At 43.7% G+C, this 20,616-nt stretch overlaps 1 protein-coding gene across 2 annotated transcripts in view; it reads left to right on the forward strand.

Moving 5' to 3' along the window:
- The first annotated feature begins 921 nt into the window (after positions 1 to 921).
- LOC126532157 (cytochrome P450 3A24-like) overlaps positions 922 to 20,616 on the forward strand; it is a 31,279-nt gene continuing 11,584 nt past the window's right edge. Inside the window, exons 1-8 of one of the 2 annotated variants that reach the window (XM_050179835.3) lie at positions 922 to 1,029; positions 5,470 to 5,566; positions 7,435 to 7,487; positions 8,941 to 9,037; positions 10,921 to 11,037; positions 13,151 to 13,239; positions 14,905 to 15,050; positions 19,650 to 19,765. In XM_050179835.3, the coding sequence (XP_050035792.2) occupies positions 947 to 1,029; positions 5,470 to 5,566; positions 7,435 to 7,487; positions 8,941 to 9,037; positions 10,921 to 11,037; positions 13,151 to 13,239; positions 14,905 to 15,050; positions 19,650 to 19,765 (798 nt within the window). In that variant the 5' untranslated portion in view covers positions 922 to 946. Of the gene's footprint in view, positions 1,030 to 3,945; positions 4,121 to 5,469; positions 5,567 to 7,434; positions 7,488 to 8,940; positions 9,038 to 10,920; positions 11,038 to 13,150; positions 13,240 to 14,904; positions 15,051 to 19,649; positions 19,766 to 20,616 lie in introns of those variants that run through there. The other variant, XM_055071197.2, reaches the window with a different exon arrangement.

Genomic DNA, 20,616 nt, shown 5'->3' on the forward strand with positions numbered 1-20,616 from the left:
ATATTATAGTTAAGGAAAACTGGTTATGCAGCACAGTTGAACAAAGGAAAACATCGCCGCGTAGGACGCCACGTCCGCCTTCTTTGGTCTCTATAAAGAGCGTCTCCTGTGTCCTTATGTGAAAAGGAGTAGCCGGCGCCAATTAAAGGTGACAACATCTCCTAAATACCATATAATAATAAATAAGAGCGTCTCCTCTTCTCTTTCTCACACACGCGCGGTCCGTATCCTCTTGACGTCGAAGTTCCACCCCATCTCCAATATGTAAACACAACAGGAGCGACGTCCTGCTCTTCGTCAATGGCCGAGGGCAAAGGTTGCCTCCGAGGAGGTGGTCCCTTCTCCACTCTCCATTCTGGCGAGACGAAGGGTCCATTTCGCTTCCTCTAGGAAGTGCATCTGGTGTGCGCTAGAGCGGCTAAAGCAAAGCACAAGAATACACAACAGAACACATGGTTCATCGAAGGTCCTAGAGTAATCGCGGCTGCGCGCGTGTCTTCCAGCAAATACACAATTCGCGTCGCACAGGCAGCCAAATTACACGAGCGTGGGTGACAACAGACAACGGGTAGAAAGATCGATAATGTTCGAAAAATTTCCGTTACACGCGTGCGCGTCCCGCGCTGAGCGATAACATTTGTTAGACGGTGAAAAGCGGTCACCCTAAAAAGATAAAGAAACACAAGCATCCATATATATTGCAAGGCTCCACTTCCAGTTTTTGGCGGACATCTTCTGTACATATTCACATGAAAAGTAACAAGGTCACAATGCCCCGGGCACTCACTGAAGATAATTAGAGCAACGTGTCATTGTCCTGAAAGCGGTTATAGACAAGTGCTCACACAAAGTCCTTCCGCCAGATAGACACAAGGACAGAAAGATAGACATAAGTGGTAATAGGGGAAATCAGAGCATACCTGCCAGTGCTTCCTCAAGTGCCCCAATGGTTATACCTAGGGCTCAGCTGCTTCTCGGCTTTCCGGAATGGATTATCCTCGCTGTAACGGCCTGCCTTCTTCTGTATCTGTGAGTACCAGAAATGCACTTTGTGGCGACTCATTAAATATGGTGTTTGAAATGTTACTTGACCACGTAAAGCTATTGGTAGACAAGTTTGCATACCATGATTACTACGGTAACTGCGACATGGCATATCCACGCACACGTCACGGTGACTCAGTGCCAATGACCTACCGCTCCTAAATATGATATATACTCAAATCAAGTCTAGTCAAGTTTACTTTCAATAATGGAATCAGCTGTCACATAAATGTTGCTACGTACAACAGTTTGACGGGGCGATTTCCTGTAATGAGGTTTTACAACAACGCACATGTCATCACGCCATTGTAACGAGGGCATTCAATTCCACTTAAGCTGTCCCCAAAAAAAGGCCAGAAAAACACCACCATCTCTACGGTTAATTGTTTCATTCTACTCTAGGGCGTCCACATTCCTGTGGCGTTATAAAGAACGCAAGAACGCTCTTGTACTGAGATTTTCTCTCAACGTAAGTAATCAAGCTTGGTCAAAATTATTGAGGCCCCCCGCTACGACGCCTCTCGTATCTCTTACACGTGTAATCGGCACCTAGCGCACCCGCCGAGTAAAGGCGGCCGAGTAGGCGCTGAAGGTCATGCAATAGCAAATTGGGCTCATCCTGCAGATGGCGTGAAGAAAAGAAAATTACAGGGTCTCTTACGATCTCTCTTAAGAGGTGAAGGGCAAAAGCCTACTCTTCCTTCTCTTATCACTCGCGTCTTCCTCTTTGCCTCTTCACTCCGCAGGTCAGGTCTGCCGACACAAACTTCACCATGAGCCTAGAAATGCTTTCGCCTTAAAAGTGGGCGATCGCGGACAGCTGGCGGAGACGGTGTGGGGCGCGGTCACGTGGATCACGTGCATGGGTTGTGTGGTGGGAGTTTCGGCGTCGTGCTGGTCTGCAGTACAGGCACGTAATTGCTACGCTAGTGAACTCGTTGCTGAAATTTAACAGTTTTATGGCATTTAATTAATTACTTCATGAAATCTTCGTTTCACATGGACTACAATATATGCGTGGGATCTTCATAGTTTTTCTAAAGAACCAATTAAACTTAGCTTCCTGTATCGCCAATCTTTATGAACGTGTACCACTGGGCTACGTTACTTGTGTGAGCAATGACTTTTCTCAGATGTAGAAGTACAAGTTGCACCGCGTAACTTGGATGCCAGCATGCTAGCGTTTGTTGGTGACACAACGACGTCCATGCTGTAAGTCGACATCGAAGGCACGCTGAAGCTGCACAGAGATTATTAACAGGTCCTTATAACGCTTTGTGAATATGATAGAGCGAATGCCGTTAACAAAGCAACTGTTACTGTGGTTTCGTTTATGCCGTCTACTTTGCACTTAAGTAATCAATGCATCATATCATCACGTAGTATAGTGACAGTAAAGAAGGTAGCAAAACTGTGATTGAGGAAACTAGCGTTTTATTGGGCGAACCTGTGCCCTCAAAAGCAGGCTGCCCTCAATGGAAAACGATAGCGACGAACACAGTCGGCGATCGTCAAAACTCTTACAAGGTAAGTATACCTGGTAGCGAAGCTTCCATAGAAGCCCATACGTTCAAAACATGGTGGTTCATCAGCGGTTCATAGTGGTTCATGAGGCTTAGCGCCATCTGTACGAGGAGGGAAAACTTCTGGCGGAAGAAAAAACAATGTGGCGCCACATCCATTAAAAACAGAATTGACGTCATTTTGTTCTCAAAGGCGCGAAATTTGTTCTGGTGGTCTGCCATTAGAGCTGTATATCCAAATACTCCGCCATTCGACTTGATGGACGTTTCGAACTTTCAGCGCGGAAAGCGATGCACGATAAGGTCAGCCGTACGGGTGTCGAAATTGCCCTGTTGAACAGTACATACTTTCTTTGGAGGCCAACGAAAGCTTTAGGTGCAGAGTGCTAGTTCTATCCTCGGATGCCAAGCCCGTTGACTCGTGCAGTCGCACGAAAAAGACTAAAGTAAGCAATTATGTGGCGGTTGTAACTCACTACTTTTTGACTGAACAGGTTGAGCAAGGATGAAACTACCCAATTCACCAAATTCAGGCAAACTACGACAAGCAAAAGAGCATAACTTGTTAGGGGGGCGTATTGTAACAGGTGAACTTTGCGACCACGACTTTCTGAACACTTCAAGAGCTACATTGCTTTGTAAGCGATACTGGCGTCCACCGCCTTACCATGGGCGCTGAAAAAGGTATTATTTGATAATGATAAAATAAAATAGACATGTCCTTTATTTAGTGGCCACGCATATATAAAATTGATAAGGAATTTTATTTTCGTGGAATGAATCTAACTGCGTCTCGCTTTAATTAAACAAGTTTTTTTTCTTTCCCAATGTTTGTTATCTCCAAACATAGTCGCGTTTCTATCGCTGCTCCCATAACCACCCTTGCTGATGTCGGTGAAAACTTGTGCTGAACCGCTTTTCGCCCGAAGCTTCGCGACCTTTTCGGATCGACCTTGACTCTGATCAGCCGGACAAGCACGACGGCTTTTATACAAGGGTCATGGACTGTCCTAGAGTAATCGCTGCTGCGCGCTCGTCTTCCAGGAAATACACAATTCGCGTCGCGCATGCGATCAGATCACACAAGCTTGAGTGACAACAGACAACTGATGGAAACATCGATAACATTCGAGAAATTTCCGATAGATGCGTGCGCGTCCCGCGCTGAGTGATAGGATATATAGGACGATGAAAAGCGGTCGAAAACGATAAACAAGTACGCGTGTCAATATTTCTGCCAAGGCTCCACTCCCAGTCTCTGGAGGACATCTTGTGTACCTGTGCTGATGAAAAGTAAACAGGTGACAATGCACCAGGCACTTAGTGAAGATAACTAGAGCAACGTCTCATTGTCCTGAAAACACTATAGTAGAAGGCTCACACAAAGTCCTTGTGTCAGACTCTGGATGAGACCTCAGTGGTAAGAGGGGAAATCAGAGCATACCTGGCAGTGCTTCTTAAAGTGCCCCAATGGTTATACCTAGGGCAGAGCTGCTTCTCGGCTTTCCGGAATGGATTATCCTCGCTGTAACGGTCTGCATTCTTCTCTATCTGTGAGTACCAGAAGTGCACTTTGTGGCGACTCATAAGTTATGGTGTGTGAAATGTTACTTGGCCACGTAAAGCTATTGGTAGGGAAGTTTTCATACCATGATTACTAGGGTAACTGCGACATGACATATCGACGCACACGTCACGGTGGCTCAGCGCCTATGGCCTCCCGCTCCTAAACATGAGATCAAGTCAAATCATGTCTATTTACGTTTACTTTCAATAATGGAAGCCGCTGCCACATAAAAGCTGCTACGTACAACAGTTTGACGGGGCGACTTCCTACCGCGGTTTTACAACAATGCACATGTCATCACGTTATTTTAACGACCGCATTCAATTCCACTTAAACTCTCACACACACACAAAAAAAAACAGAAAAGACACCAGCCTATCTACAGTTAATTGTTTGATTCCACTCTAGGGCGTTCACATTCCTGCGTCGTTATAAAGAATGCAAGAACGCTCATTTACTGAGATTTTCGCTCAACGTAAGTAATCACGCTTGGTCAAAATTATTGAGGCCCTCCATTATGACGCCTCCCACATCGTCATTGTTGTATTGTGACAATAAACAGACAACTGGTTGGGATGCTTGTTTTGTACTTGTTCTTTATTGATGCGAATGCAGTTCTGTAGTATGTGTGATTCCAAGGAATGTATGCCCTTTTCGCTTCACTTTGCTAAGTGTTTGAAGCCTGCTTCACCTCCGCGTGGATCGGCCCGGTACTTCATTACCTCTGGGATCGGCCCATATTTTTGCCCACGGACGATGACACGAAAAGCGCCGACCAATGAGAGGCTAATGGCTTCACCGTAAAATAAAAATGTACAGAGCAAAGAACAAAAAGAAAAAAAAGGCTGTCGATTTCTGACCCTATGACGTGGTTTCTTTCCATTTTCTTGTATCTATTTTTATATTGTTCGTTCCGCTATACGAAAAGGAGTATAGCCATCACCATTGTAAGGTGACTACGTCTCTTTCTTTTAATTTCATTTCAATGAAAAAAAAAAGAGAACACGGATCACGTAGAAAATTATGGCGCTTGTAACTGACAGTTTGGCACGTTATGCATAGCTCGGGCTGAATCAAGGACGCAAAATAACTGCTAAAAAGAAACAATGCTAAGAGCATACCTTACGTGTGAGCATGGGATTTAAGATTGCTGCGTAGCTGGTCTCTAAGCGTGCTGCAGCTCCCAGGATGAGTGTTCCAGAGTTAGCGCGACTTGCCTCCGCTTGCTTGGGAGCGCGGAACCGCAAATACAGGTTCTGGATCGTTTGATTTGTTCGGGTTTACATTCATGTTCCTAACCCGCGGCTAAACTTCTTGCCTTTTGTGTCGTTCCAGGTATGCTTCCCGGAGTCGCAACTGGTGGAAAAACCAAAGAATTCTTTCCGAGCCATTCGCCTTGCTATTTGGTCCGAGTTTGAAGGTTCTTTTCAAAGTATGTTGCAAAACAAAACTCTGTAGCGACTTCAGCGCTTTACATGGAAATTGTTCTAGTGCCTTTCTACGTCATCGTCATTTTACAGCACAGTGAACGTTACTGGCGTGCTTGTATAGCTACAGTTTGACGTGATAGCGTATGTCTACGTGTTTTGTGCGATTCTATAGACTCTTCGTTTCGACCTTGCATGCGAGATTGCGAATAAGACGCGTCATGTGGTTGCCGAGTTGCCGAAACTGTTGGTGACAAAGCGTGGCTGGCCGACCTGCGATAGTTGCAGTATCTATAGCGCTAATTTCTGACACTATCAGTGAAGGTTACAGCACAGATCCTAGCAAGACCTCGTGCTCACTTTTGCACAACTTTGATAAAACTGGCTGTTATGAAAGGGACAGTTATCATCCACTTAACTGTAGCATAATTATGCAAAGGGGACCCTTGGGCTTTGGTGTCGGGTTTTAGCCCCCGTACCAGGACGAAGTTTTCTTCAACTGCGAAGGTTTTTTGCTGAGAGATCCGTAAGGGTCTCGTGTGTAGCAGTATGCTACAGTTTGGTGGACTACAATTTTTCCTTGCATAGACCTTACTTGACCTCGCGGGCGTTAGCAGAACAGATTTGCCACATTGACTGTTATCACTAGAATGCGCTACAAGCGTCGAAGCTCTATGACTAGCATTGCTAGCGAGTTATGCATTCGGCAGCGGCTCATCAGCTACATCGTTTCTAAACTTGCACGGTGGTGCTTCAAATTTAGTCATTAAGCTATTTCAGTACTCCGAATACTACGTAAGGCTATAGAGAGCAAAATTTAATTATATAATGTTTGCGATGTGTTAGGTGTAGAGCTTTGCAGTCAAAGCCGGCTACAACAGACCACAGACATACTACAGATCCTGTCATGGGGTCGCACGCTAAGTTTATAGACTGCGCAGAAACAAAACTTACTGAAGATACGCACGTTCAGTGATAAAGTCTGCAAGTGAGATTTTTTATTTACCTTCACTCGGGAAATAACTTGGTAATAATATATTTACCGATACACTAGCTAAATGTTACGTTCAACTGGTAAAGTGCATTCACTGTGTCTGCCCGTATTTCAACTTTTCATATCTCATCGACTGGCTATGATACCTGTACGTTTTACCATACACAATAGCTTTCTTTTGCCGAGTGCAGGCGTATTGAATATATTCTGCACACACAATTATAAGAAATTGTGAAACCGATCAGAAAATGTAAATTTCCAACTACTTCACTTGGTTAAAATGCGGTCCGACCATTCGAAATCCCTTCAAACTTTAGTTAGGTAGCTTTAGACACATCCACTTGCAATATTTTGGAGTGTACTTAATTAGTCGTTGACAACTGTTAATTCGGTATGAGATGAGCTCGTTGAAATCAATATTTTTGTAATAAAAGCTCACCGAACAACATCAGGAAGTCTGATACAACATTATGAGCAGTAACATCTGTGGACCGCAGTGTCGAAGATGCACAATTGTCCAAGCATTTTAGAAGTAGTTTTGCACGGAAAACTTTTTATTCGTTATCGCCTTGCTGTAGCTAATATGGTTCTGACCTTTTTTTTTCTTTTAGTACTGTACTGTAATACACTTGATAGAATGCCAGCCCATTCTACGAACGATGTCCACCATATGCTACATCATAAAGCATTGTTTTCACTTGTGTGCTGAAAACCTCGTCCAATAAGGTGAATTTGGCTTCAGCGGCAGAAATAAATCCCAGAAAGAAGTTATGGAGGTTGCCGCTGGCTTTGTTATTTACTTCTTTTCACAGTCGTCTGATTTATGCGGCTATCGTTGACGACAAAATAAATTTATGTCCTCCATGTTTCCGATTTCAGCCTTTTCATGAGATCGATGCCGAAAGGTACAAGAAATACGGAAGGTTTTTCGGGTAAGTGCGTTGTTTATGTCGAAAGCATTTTAGTTGCTCATTATTAAATACGAATCAAATCAGTGAAAACTGCGGACAAGGTTTATATCTTTTTAAGAAAATCTAAAAGCAATAATTGATTTCGAAAATACACAAAGTGACGTTAAAAATAAAAATGCCATTAAATTGTGGCGCAATTTACGTGCCCAAACCAAGATTTGATTATGCTGGACGCCATAGTTGGGAAGTGAGTGAGTGAGCAAACTTTATTTCGAATCAGACCGATTCGCGTCCGGCGAGTTAGTGGGTTAGTGAGTTAGTGGGTTAGTAGTTAGTGGGCGAGTTAGTGGGTTACGGCCAAGAGTTCTTGCCTGTCGGCGTCTTCCTTGGCCCGACGGACCGCCCTGAGTTGGTCTTCCAGGTTTGAGCTGAGCAGTGCGGGCTGCCATCGCGCGCGGAGGCTGTCGATGGAGGCTGCGCTCTCATAGTCACGGACTAATTTTAAATACCTCGCGTTCTTTAACGTGCACCACAGTCTAAGCAGACGAGTGTTTTTACACTTTGCGCTCATTCTGAATGCAGCCTCCGCTGCCGGATCGAAGCCGTAACAGTTATTTGCACAATTCATGTAACAATGAGAAATAAATGAAAATGAAAAAAAAAAAAAAAAAAAACTCGGGCTCAGTGGCGCAATGCCACAGCCAGGGAGCTACCGCGGCGTGTTCACAAGTTGTGGGGTTAACCCCACAAAGTATAATTTCTTTTGATACGCTAAATCTGATGCCCAGAATCTCTGATTGAGGCACCGCAAAACCAATGTAGCCCATACCAACGCTTTTGATATCCTGGAAGGAGTTTTCTTTTTCTTTTTTTATTCGGGAGGATTTGCAGCAGGGCAGCAATAATAATTAAGAAAGTTAAATAAAAGCTGTCGTCGGAGAGAGCTTTCAGTTGTGGATAGTTCAGCAAATTAATTAGGAACTAATGAATGACAGTACTGATTAATTTTTATATAATTTTTCTATATTGTGCTCATGAGATGTTGCCGCCTTTAATGTGCGCTGGCTATTACTTTTTGCAGAGAGATTCATAAAGCGGAATTAACTTTTATACATTAAAACTGAAAGTCAGCTCCAAATCATAAAGACACAAAGTTCTGTCACATAGGTGCATTAAAGTAAACGCAAAGTGCTACACTAAAATCAGGGCACATAAGAATGCACGGATTAGATTCAAATAAAGGTACGTGAGATCCAGGCATTGAAGTAATCAAAGTCGGGTCAAACAATACTTCATTGTTTTATTCGTACCAGCATACTTTCCGTGGCCAAAAATAAATGTGAATAAGTTGTTTTCATTTTATTTGATGTGATATGCTGTTCGGCCTTTCCGAGGTTAAAGCTCTCCTTGCATTTAGAAATAAAGTTAATTATCTGGTCTTATCGCACTCTGCAAATTTCCTTTGCATCCACAGTGGCTTTGAGACTGGAAGAGCCGTTCTGTTCGTCGCCGAACCTGAGCTGGTGAAGCAAGTTTTGGTGAAGGATTTCCCACACCTCTCAAACCGAAGAGTATGTATTATCACGCTGTGGTGATGGTGACGGAAACAGTAACACAGCTGTGAATCCCGAAACAAGCTTTCTATTGGGCGAACCTGGGTCCACAAAAGCAAGTGGCACTCGAATTACAATGACAGCGGCGACCACAGTCGGCGATCATCGAAATCTGATCTGCGGGGCAAGGCGCTTCGGCCTTTATGCATGACTAGACGAAAGTTCCAGGCTAATCGCTGCTGTCCGCGCACCTTAAAAAGAAACAAAAAAAAAACATTCCACACAATTTGTGTTCCACATACAGACCGGTTCGGCGAGAATATACACACCAGATAGAAGCAACGATAACGTTCGAGTAAGTTCCAAAGCATGCGTGCGCGCCTTGTACTGAGCGATAACGTTAACTTGTTAGCGGATGAGACTCAGTCTCCGGAAAAAGAACCAATAAGTACACGCGTCAACACGCGTACGTACAGAAAACCTGATAATCTCGCAATGCGCAGTCGGCGGGAAATGATAATGAAACATGGGATTTTCGAAAACGCAGAATTTTCGCGAAGTCTGTGCACATAGTTTATAATTCAGACTTTTAGTATGCAGCAGCGCTCTGGACCTTCACAGTGATGCACAACATTTGATGCGCCATGCCTCGACAGCAGAAATTCAGACTTACTTTACAGAACTCCCGACTCCTAAACTTTTGTGGCCAACTGTACAGCGTACGAGCTTTCTAACTCGGAACGGAAACATTTTTTGCTCCCTGGAAGAACTACGTATCAACTGAACGGGCCATTTCGCAAAAGAGACAGTGGAATGTTCCGCCTCGACCCACCAGATATTAGACCAGTTACGGAGTAGCCGACATAGGGTGTCGTAAGAGCAGACAGATTGGCGATTTAGTTATGAACATAAGCGTAACAAGATACGATCGAGTTGATAACAGTACATTATAAAAACGACAGCGCGAGAAAAGGCGACACATGATGATACTATACTCAAATGGTAGTTCGCAGTTAACACAGTGGAGTATGCCGGGATGTTCTTGCGGATCGATGGCTTCGCGTCCGGACCCCGACTGGCGGAGAAATTGACGCCCCCGAAGTTTCTCAGTTAACGTGCCGGCGGTGTGAATACTCTTGGAAAGTCCTCTAAGAAGGATCGCATTAACATGGTGTGCAAACTGGAGCATAAGTCTCGTCTGCCCTAAGGAAAGACGATATTGCTCTGCTGTTTTATAACGACACTTGGCCCATTTACCCCTATTCTTAGAGTTACACATGCGCATGAATGTGCAGAGCCTGGCTGCTCATTGTCGCAGTTAACAACCTACCACATCCCTTAAAGGACCACAAAAGAGAAAACTATTTGAAGCTGTATTATTAAATGAGCCTTATACAACATTACAAAAGCCGCCATTACCATGAGACAGGCCTTGATAAGTGAGAAGAGTTAAAAAAAAAAAAATACGGGTGGTGCCTCTGCCTTCCGTGACGCCATGGATTTTTATATCAGCTCGGGTATAGCTAATTTTTTATCGGCAAACAGGAACTACGCTTAATTTGGAAACAGCCAAAGAGTGGACTTGGCAAATTTCAAGAACTTTTACTGAGCGATGATGGCCGAAACATGAAACGATACGGAAATCCGCAAGGCCACACTGATGTATTTGGGCGGGGATTTCGGCACAATATTGACAGGGAAAGAAAGAAACGTTTGACTTTCATTTTCTCTTCCAGGATTTAAGCAATTACCGCAGATATAACGAAAACGTATTTTTAAATAATACTTTATCTGGCTCAGAATATTTAGTGCCTTTAACGCCCCTTTGATTGTGCTTCGATCAACGCAGGATGTCAGTGGTATAGTAAATAGCTTACCTAGGGTTCATTCACTTTTCGCAGACGTTCGTATTTTTCGACCCTCTGCTGGACAACATGATGAGCGTTGTGGCTGTGGACCAGTGGCGCAGGATTCGACCAGCTGCGAGTCCGGCATTTTCCACCGGAAAGCTGCGGAAGGCATGTTACTGTGGCCGGACTAAGCGGCAGAGTTACGGCATTGCCAATAAGATTTATTGTCACTACTCCCAAGGAAGCACTTCGATCGTGCCAGCGTGCCACATTAAACAGAAATTTCTCGCCGCATAGGCATAATTTAGATACGTAGAATTCAGATATCATTGATCCAGATCCATTTTCCCAGGACAGTTCGAAGAAATAACCCTACAGTGAAGATGCGGAAGTAACAGTGCTTGTATTTTCAATTTTCAGGTCGTCTTAGTGGCGCTGTTTATTTGCGTTTTGTTAGGCAAATGAGTTAGGAATTTAAGAGGATGGAAGAAGAAGCGCAGCACACACGGTTACACACATGTAAGAATTGTGGTACAATGACTTCTCTGCACGCACATAACATACACGCATGACATGATAGCGGAGATAATTCCCACTTCGCTTAGATATAGGGCAGAAAGGCGAGGGTAGAAAGTTTTTTTTTTTGTGACGGCATACAATAGCAGGATAAATGCGAATTAAGCACTTTTGCAAAGAGGTTTCTTAATGTTATCAAACAACCGGCGGGCACACGCTCATTGCCTCTAAACGTAGCGCTATGAGAACAATGGCCCGTCGATAGAAAGTGCCTAATTAAAGGGAGCTTGTATGCAAAGAGGTGGTTGCACGTTAAAAGTAGACACATACGCTCACGTCTGCACTAATTCGTAGTCAGTCATGTCCACCTATCGAGGAACCGACCTAATTTCTGCAAACCTCACTCCCTTTAACATTTTCTTCTCTACGTGCTAGCAGGGCCATATTCTCACATCGATAATTGACGGAATCTATAATTGCCGGTAACTTGTGTTTGCAGCAAGTAAAAGCCTCTGGTTCGTGGCTGGCCGTTGAAGGCTCGTCGTTGTTGTTTCGACTAGGTTGCTGGAGCGCAGGGGCAGTCTTCCTAGGGGTCGCGTTAACATATTCAAGATAACGATGGCTGGCGTTGGGACATGGCCACCGAAATCAGGTGTCGCGTAATCTTTGGGGCCACCTTTCGTTGCTCAAGCTTGCGAATGGGGCTGAAAGTTGATCAGGAAGCGCAGATTTTACAACTACATCTGCGGCATAAGATTGATTGATTGACTGATTGATTGAGTGATGAATTCGGGGGGTTTTTAAGTCCACAGCCACACTAGGGCTACAACAGACGCCGTAGATGTTGACTCTGGCATAATTCTAACTGCACGGCGTACTTTACAGTGCACCTAAGTCTAAGTGCACGAGAGTTTACTCATTTCGTCGCCATGGCCACCGCGGCCGAGTATCGAACCCGCAACCTCGCACTCAGCAGCAGAACACCATAACCACACCGATGCCAGTGTGCGGCACCTCATGACACAGCTACAGCCGCTGAAACACATAATACTACCATGGTTTTTCTTATCCTACGTGGCGACCAGCGTAATGACGAGTGTTTATATTAACAGCTTAAAATCGCACGCAATTAGATTTTAGAGCGAAAAGCGCCGATTTCGTGGCACGTATTTCCGCGCATCTTCGACGTGGTGTGGCCACCACGTTTTCCGTACCAGGTTTCTCACCTGCAAATTACAACGCAAAACTAAATTCAAGGTGTAGCTAGTTGAGGTGGCATCCACAGTGCAGTAGTTGAGGTAGTATTCACTGTAGCTCTGAGTATACCACACTGCCATTGCATGGCGTGAAACAAGTGGCACGACTTCCCGCTTAAGGTGTGGTGGAAAAAGTTTCCTTGCTGTTTCTGTCTTTTTTTTTAATTCGAGTGGGCCGGGACATGGCATACGAGAGCATTAAAATCAATACAAAGTATAAAGCGCAAAATGTCGAAACATTTGCGCGCGGCCTTTTCGCCACTCATAACCTCTTCTTTTTTACTTTGTGCTATATTGTCTCAGCATGTTAAGTATTTCTTGTGTAATTTATTGAAGTATTTGTTCCTAAAGAGTATATCAGCAGCTGCTTCCCAACAACGCTGTTGCCTCCATTGCGCACTGTCCCCGGATATTGGTTGTAAACTAAGCACTTTAACTTATGAACTGTGATAAAATTGTGAGTACAAACAACTTTAGAGTGTGAAAGTTCTATCTGATAACAATCGCAGATGAATTCCTTGATCGAGGACTGCGCCATTGTGACAGCGGAACACCTGAAAAAGGCGGCAATGAACGAAGAGGATATTGACATCAAACAGTAAGTATAGATGCGAGCTGTGTGAGGAAGATTCTTCATTCCTTAATAAACGTCAATGCGCCATGTGTTTTTTTTTTATAGCTAACAGAAAGAGGATATTACTTGTACAAGAAATCAAAATCCACATTTGATTCATGAACAACCCATAACTGATTTCTTTTGTCTAACTAAGTTATAGCATGCATTGTTAATTGCTTATTGAAGCCAGTGAGGTCTCAAGACACAGTTACTTGAAACAATTTTTGGAACTAGCACCACTTTTGATATAAGCGCCGCTAGAATTGCGTCAGGACGCCTTGTTCAAACTTATGTTTTTGAACAAAGCGTCCTATTACACATTGCAGGGCAAATTTTAACTGAACAGCAATGCATTTTAACACCCCATTTGGGAACGCATATCTCAAAGGTGGTGCCATCCTCAGGATTTGTACTAAGTTGCTATTGATTGCAAGCTCTCCGGCTCAAATTCTTCAAAGAAAAGTACATTAGTAATACTTTGTTATGTAGTCGATTATGCATTCTGATTTCTTATGCAAGTACTGTCCACCTCTTGCAACAATCCAGCTCAAAAATATTAATTGTGTTATTTGCCACAGCCATTCCTAAAACGTCCTTTAACATGCATTGAAATAAAAGCCTCCATTATACATATTCAGAAGTATCGCGCAATGCCAAGTACAAACTTGTTGCAGGCAAATGTTTCCGTTATTATGAAGTGGTGTTTCTTGTATACATGCTACTTAGAGTTATTCCCACTGCCTTATTCTTTCAAATATAATTATTTAATCTTGCTTTTTGCGAATGTTTCCATGCACGTGACTTTTTCATATTTCTTGATTTTTTGCGGTATATACCTATTAATACGCGTCAAATACTAAGCTTTTGTGTTCTTCCAGTGTTTTATTTTTCATCTGTGCGTTAGACGAAGGTTTGCCTAGGAATTACTCAGGACATATATTTTGATCGACGCAACTTTTTCCTTTTCTTTTCAGATATTGCATATAATTTGTAATGGACACTACGTATTGTTTACCGCATTTAAACTTTCAAGTCATTCTCCTGTTCCTTGTGAGCTTTTCTTTATGTAAAACATACAACAGAACAAAAGCACTCTGGAAAGTGCATCAATGTTGTCAATGAATTCCCTCGAGGGAACTGGGTCCATTACCGAAAGATCAATTTAGTGGCAGATGACGCCTTGTGCTTACATACAGTCACACACATATAGTCCGATTGTTTCAGATAATCGAAACTAATGTGTTTGTATTGTATTCATTCTGTGTTTATGATCGCATTATCGTCCTGACTTGCCTAATTGTGTACACAGTCCTATGTTTAGCGGAGCAATCGTACCAGTGTTGTCTGATAATGCATCTGGCATTTCCCGCGTTTATTTTTGTTACTATAATTGATTTTACTTTACGCTGTAATGCTCTGAAGCATACAGTTTCGGCGCTTGATTTCTCACCAGTACCGCACTTGTGTGCGGCTGCATGTGTATTCTCAATTGATCACCGTCGTCCCCCTGGCGTTCGGAAAGGAGTCGCTCTGGACGGAGCTGTGTTTGAAGCTTTCCCGTATTCTCCAGAGTAATGAAATTAAATTATTCGCTACCTGCACGTACCACCTCCCCCCCTCCCCCCTTTCTTCTTTGAAACTGCTCAGGTTCTTTGGGAACTATGCGCTGGACGTGATTGCACGCTGTGCCTTTGGCACACGCCTCGACTCTCACTCCGATCAGACAAACGAGTTCGTCACCAAGGTCAGGGAGTCCTTCTCCGGAGTAGTCACACCACGCCTGTTCGTGTTCTGTGAGTTGTGGCTGCTTCACCCATCCTCCATGTGAGCCAGTGAATTACCTGAATCACCCATTGCACGAGTTGCGTGAGTAGGGCGTTGTTAACGGCGAACATCGACACGGCGGCCTGTTTTAGGGTTATAGGCCAACTTGTTTTCGTGCAAGCTCCTATGAACAAACCGCATGTGTTAAACTAGCGCGAGCGGCTATAGAGTGCGAGAAAGGTGGCGCAATAAGCCACCGCCAGGATTCTTCAGAACGCGGCAGGGCTTGAGAAATTACGTCATTCGTCATTACGTCATTACGTCAATTACGTCATTACGAAAATCGTTGCGAATTGACAAGGGACAAGCAGAGGCGATTCATAGAAAAATTGCTGGTGAAAAGAGTATGGTCATTGGTAATTGTGTGAGCTGCCTATATTGATAGGCTGCATTTTTGAGCGACTAGGTCATCCGTGAACAGCCGCAAACTTTAGGGGCGAAAGAAACGAGAGAGGAGGACAAAGATTAGAGAAAGCGCTGAAGAGGCAACATTTTCCTTGGACTCCCTCTCCGTCATTTCCCATTATCAATGACTATCCCAATTTTATTATGATTTGTGGCTTGGCAGTTTGGCCACTGCCACAGGGCAATTCGCAATGCGTTCCATAGGTTTACAGAAGCATCATTCCGAATGCAATACTAGGTGTTCAGTCACTCCACTGAGATTTTGTTACATATTTTTTCAACACTACTTTTGAGAAGTTTTGCATACCTTCTCATTTACTACGTTTATTATGTTGTTTTTTGAAGTACATTTATTCCATTTTATTTATTTTAATTTTTCATTTACTTACGTAATTTAATTTCTCAAGGGTTGAGGATTGGGCGAGCTGGTATAGCATTCTAAACCTGGTACAGCGCAACACAGAATGGAAGGAACAAGCCAAGCCGGCCAGATAAAGGAACAGAGTGCTGTTCCTTTATGTGGCCGGCTCGGTTTGTTTCTTCCTTTCTATGTTGCACTGTACCAGTTTTAATTTCTCACTTGTATGGCCAATCGCTCCCGCGGGTAAGTGTTCTCGATGTTGATGCTGAGTCCCATTCAACATGGCAAACAAGGTGACCCCTGTGAGTCGTCTGGATCTTGTCGCCGTCTTCTTTTTTTGCAGTGCAATGTTTTTGGATAATATTCTAAGGCGAAAATATTTTGCTGCTTCAGTATGGGATGGCTCAAAAGCTTTGATGATTGACTAAGTTTGGGAATGAACTTGCCAAAGGAACTCGCGAGATGAGAGACATGATCTTGAAGAAAATGAGCGGAAGAGGGGGAGAGTCCACGCAATAATCTCCTCATTTTGAAATCCTTACCATGCACCAAGAGCACGGACCGGAAGTGGTTTTGCCATACTCTGTCGGAATGTGGCCTCTGTAGCAGGGAATCGGTTCTTCGACCTCGTGTTCAGCCGCAGAGCGTCATTGCCACTAAGTCACCACAAATGTACCTGCCGGGGCTGCGTACATAGTGACTATGGCATTGCGATAATAAGCCCGAGAACGCAGGATCGAGGCCACGGTGGCCGTATCTCTAACGGGGTGAAATGCAAAAAAAAAAAAAAAACACCCGTGTGCCGTGCATTGGGTGCACTTTAAAGAAACCCAGGTGGTCAAAGTTAGTCCGGTGTCTCTCTCCATGGCGTGCCTCATCATCAAATGGTCGTTATGGCACGTAAAACTCAAGAATTTGTTTTAATTTAATTTAACCGCAAATGTATTTTACACAATATGCCCACGGCTGATGACGACTAGGATTACAGATTTCCCATTCCGTGTTCTGGCGGATCCCAGTTCATAATTCGTCCGATTTTAAAATTGGAGGCAAACGCGCTAAAGAGTAAAAATTGCACATGCGTGTTCTTTCGAGTCGTCCTGCCGAAAACAGAGCAAATGAATCCGATAATAAGAATAACTCTTGGTGATGGTAACTGATAGCCCAATGGAATAAATGAAAGCTACTAAACAACTGTTTTAGAGTTTTGCACAGAATATTTAAAAAGAATACTGGACTTAATTTCGTCATGGCTAATATAACTGCCTATTGGAACTTGCACTGAGCCAACAAAAAATGACCAACCGATCCGCAGTTGACGAACACAATGAACGTTATTTGACAAATTGAACTATCTCGGCGCATTTATCATACGCCTATACTGTAGACGAACATTGCAAGCTAACTAGAGAACTATGGAGCTGTAGAAGACGTCACTAAGAGCGCGATGTACTACCCACTTTTTATTACATTTATGGGGTCCTGCAAAGCCCCAGGTAAACCTTGTTGAACGCCACAGATGGCATTGCCTCTATGCGAAGATATCCTGTACTTCATAGACGAGACTTGATGTTAAGGAGTGATGCTAAGATTATTGGTTAAAATGTAATGCGCAATTTACACCCGCATGATATTGTCAGTACCACGAAAAAGACCTACGGCGTTGCGTTTTAGGACCACTTTAACTATCACGCAGCCGCGAGCGAGGTTTTCGTAACCATTGGAACGACGTATCATATCATGAGCACTTTGGCGCGACAACGGCCGCCTCGCGGAAGCTGTTGCTGCCATAATTATGATGCCATAGCCACCGAGATCGGGACGCAAGCCATTCCATCGCGGAGGCCGTAAAATGCCCAACATTTATGGAGCCAGAGAATGCCATCAACAGACAAGCTTGTCAACGGTGACGCTATGACTTCCACTAATGCCATACTGCTATTGGTGTTACCGCATGACGTCAAGGGAGAGTAAAATGCGACATAAACAGCCTCGAAAATTCAAGAAGAGGGTAACTCTCATTTTGCTTGCATTTTGAATTTTCTCTCAGTGATAACTTGGGTTTGTGGCGGCCAGTTCTCATAAGGTATTTTGTTCTGTGTTTTATGACATGCTGAAAATAGATCTATAGAGCAAAAGCGGTGACCTGAAAAAAAGAAAAAGACGTTGCAAGCTCATTTAGGCGATTTACAAAGCAACGCTGTCCGTTATATGCGACGCTAAATGCCCGCGACACCACGATGCGTGTTGTAGGATCCGACGCTGTGCTCTAGACGTATCAGACGGCACTGGGATGTCTAATGGCGCGAACTGTACGTGGTGTAGGGTCGTGGGCGTCATTCACACGACCACGCTCAATATCGGCTAATACTAGTCGTAGCTTACATTGCACTGGTACAACTTATTACTTAAATACCATTGCAGCGCATACCAACAAGCTCGCGTTGCAGTGCTAGTTCATACGGAAGTTTAACAAACAAAGATTTGTTCAACGAGTGGTCACGTATTGCGGTAATGGCTAATCACCGCAAGTGGCTTGCGGTGTAGTAAAATTGGATCGCTCAGTGGAAGATGGGCAAACTTGGTAGAGTGGAGGCATCCTACCCTTTCCCCGTCTGGCCAACTTGTTTATCTCTCTTAACAGGGCTAGTGATAAGCGACATGCGATAAGCGATAAGCGACACCCCACGTAACCTCGTGGCAATGTTTGCCCTGCGCAAGTTAAAGTGAGGCACTGGGGGGCAGAAGTGGCTGGCATGCCATTGCAAGGCTAGATCCGGCATAGCTCTTTACTCAAACAGCGCTCCTACTCGTTGAACAAATATGTGCGTGGTTGATGACCTACATGTAATTTTCTGTATTAGTGCAGATACTAAGTGCCTAGACTACTGGTTCAAGTGTCTTGTACGTATTTGTTGAGTAATATGAATAAATACTATTTTATTGACTGATTAATTTGATTGATCCTCCTCCTCTCAATTCTAAAACACAGCTTAACAACATTGTTAGGGAATTCTTCGCGAGCAGCTACACATAGTGAAAGGGAGAACGTTTTAGAGATAAAAGGAATAGTACGGATGCTTGTTATTATCTACACACAAAACTAACTGACAGCGGAGATTATTGGCATTGATTCATTGGGTAAGCAACAGCACCGCGCGTACGAGAACAAAAAGGAAGAAAACGAGAAATTGGGACGTGCTCCAAGTCTCAAGTCTCAAGTCCAAGTCTCGGCAGTTTCGGAACGTTGACTCGCGCCCCCGCTTCCCCCGACAAAAAGAATAAAATAAAATACCATAAAAAACAAACGAGAGTTGGCTTCAGGTTGAGGCTTGATCAGTTCGAGAATTAATTTTACTGAAGCATTTTCATGTTTTTCTTTTTGATAATAGGCGTTAAACTGCCCGTATAGAATACATATTGTGTTACAGAGCACAGCTGAAACTTTGCACCCATCGCGGGTATATTGTTCGCCCTCGTTCGCGCTGCGCTACCGCTTTCGTAGCCATTATCTACGCCACCAAAGCGACCGTAATGCACTTGAGCACGTGCCGGGACCAGTCAGCGATAGCCCGCGCGAGACAATGGCTACTGAAGCGCGATATTATCGGAAATTGTCAGACCTATGATGTGCGCAACCGTGGCGCTAAGTGCGTGAAATTGAACTTGATGAAAACAAGCGTTGCTAATCGGAGTTGTGATCTACCTCCTCTTTTTATCGACCGAAGTCTGTAATTATTTTTTCTTTATGTGCACGGCTTCTCATTTCACATTGCTCATTTCCTTTTTTTGTGCGTTTCAGTTGTGTTGCCAGCAATTGCGAGAATATTCAAAATACGACCTTTCAAGCGTGACACGTTTCTCTACTTCAAAGAACTCGGACAGAACATTATCAGAAAGCGACGAGAGCAAGAAACTGTAAGTTAATGTTTGTGAGGATTTCGTTGCTAGTATGTGTTGATCTAAATAATATTCACTCCCATACGCTCGATCCAGCGCGGGTAATGGGGACAATCTCTCAGTTGGCCCCGTTACTTACGTTATCTTCCATACGTCTGTCGCAATTATTCGCAATTGGTTAACGTGTAGCTAAGCAGGAACCGAACTGCTTATATACGCATAATACATATCATATTTCCGGGTTTTTAATTGCGTTTTCGTGGGCTCATCCTCGCTCGGTCTATGACCGTATAACGTGTTCACTGCATTAGCGTAGGATAATTTAGGTTGTTTGACTTTAATGTCATGCACGAATCATTATATTTTGCGTGTCTATCTGTCTGAGGCCTTATGAACCTTACCCTTCTTTTTGGTTCAGAGTATCGGCTAAATAAATATGGTTTTATATGCTAATTATGAAGTACTGTTTTCATTTCTTTATTATTTCATGTTTTCTTCACTTTGGAAGCTTAGCTGTGTTAGCTCTTGGCTTGTTATTAGAAACTGTAGTTTCTAATGCAATTCCCCATGTCGCAGCTAATAACAACCAGAACTTAAAGGGAAAGTATGAAAGAAAACAAGACAGAAGGTACAAGGGAAAATAAATACATGAACCGATAAATAGTTGCCTATCAACAAAAGCATCAGCCTCGAGCGAACGTTTCAACAATGGGAGATCATTGTTGTCGTCAGGCCTGACGAAGACAAGTTGCATTTTGACGACAACATGCCCTCTCGTCGGAATGTTGGCTCTGCAGAAACACGCAGCGTAGATCAGATAGAAGATGGCCGTAAGTGAAGCGCTGAGGACGAGCTAGTATCTTATTTTG

Source organism: Dermacentor andersoni, chromosome 5 (genome assembly GCF_023375885.2).
Source record: "Dermacentor andersoni chromosome 5, qqDerAnde1_hic_scaffold, whole genome shotgun sequence".
Classification (NCBI taxonomy): domain Eukaryota; kingdom Metazoa; phylum Arthropoda; class Arachnida; order Ixodida; family Ixodidae; genus Dermacentor; species Dermacentor andersoni.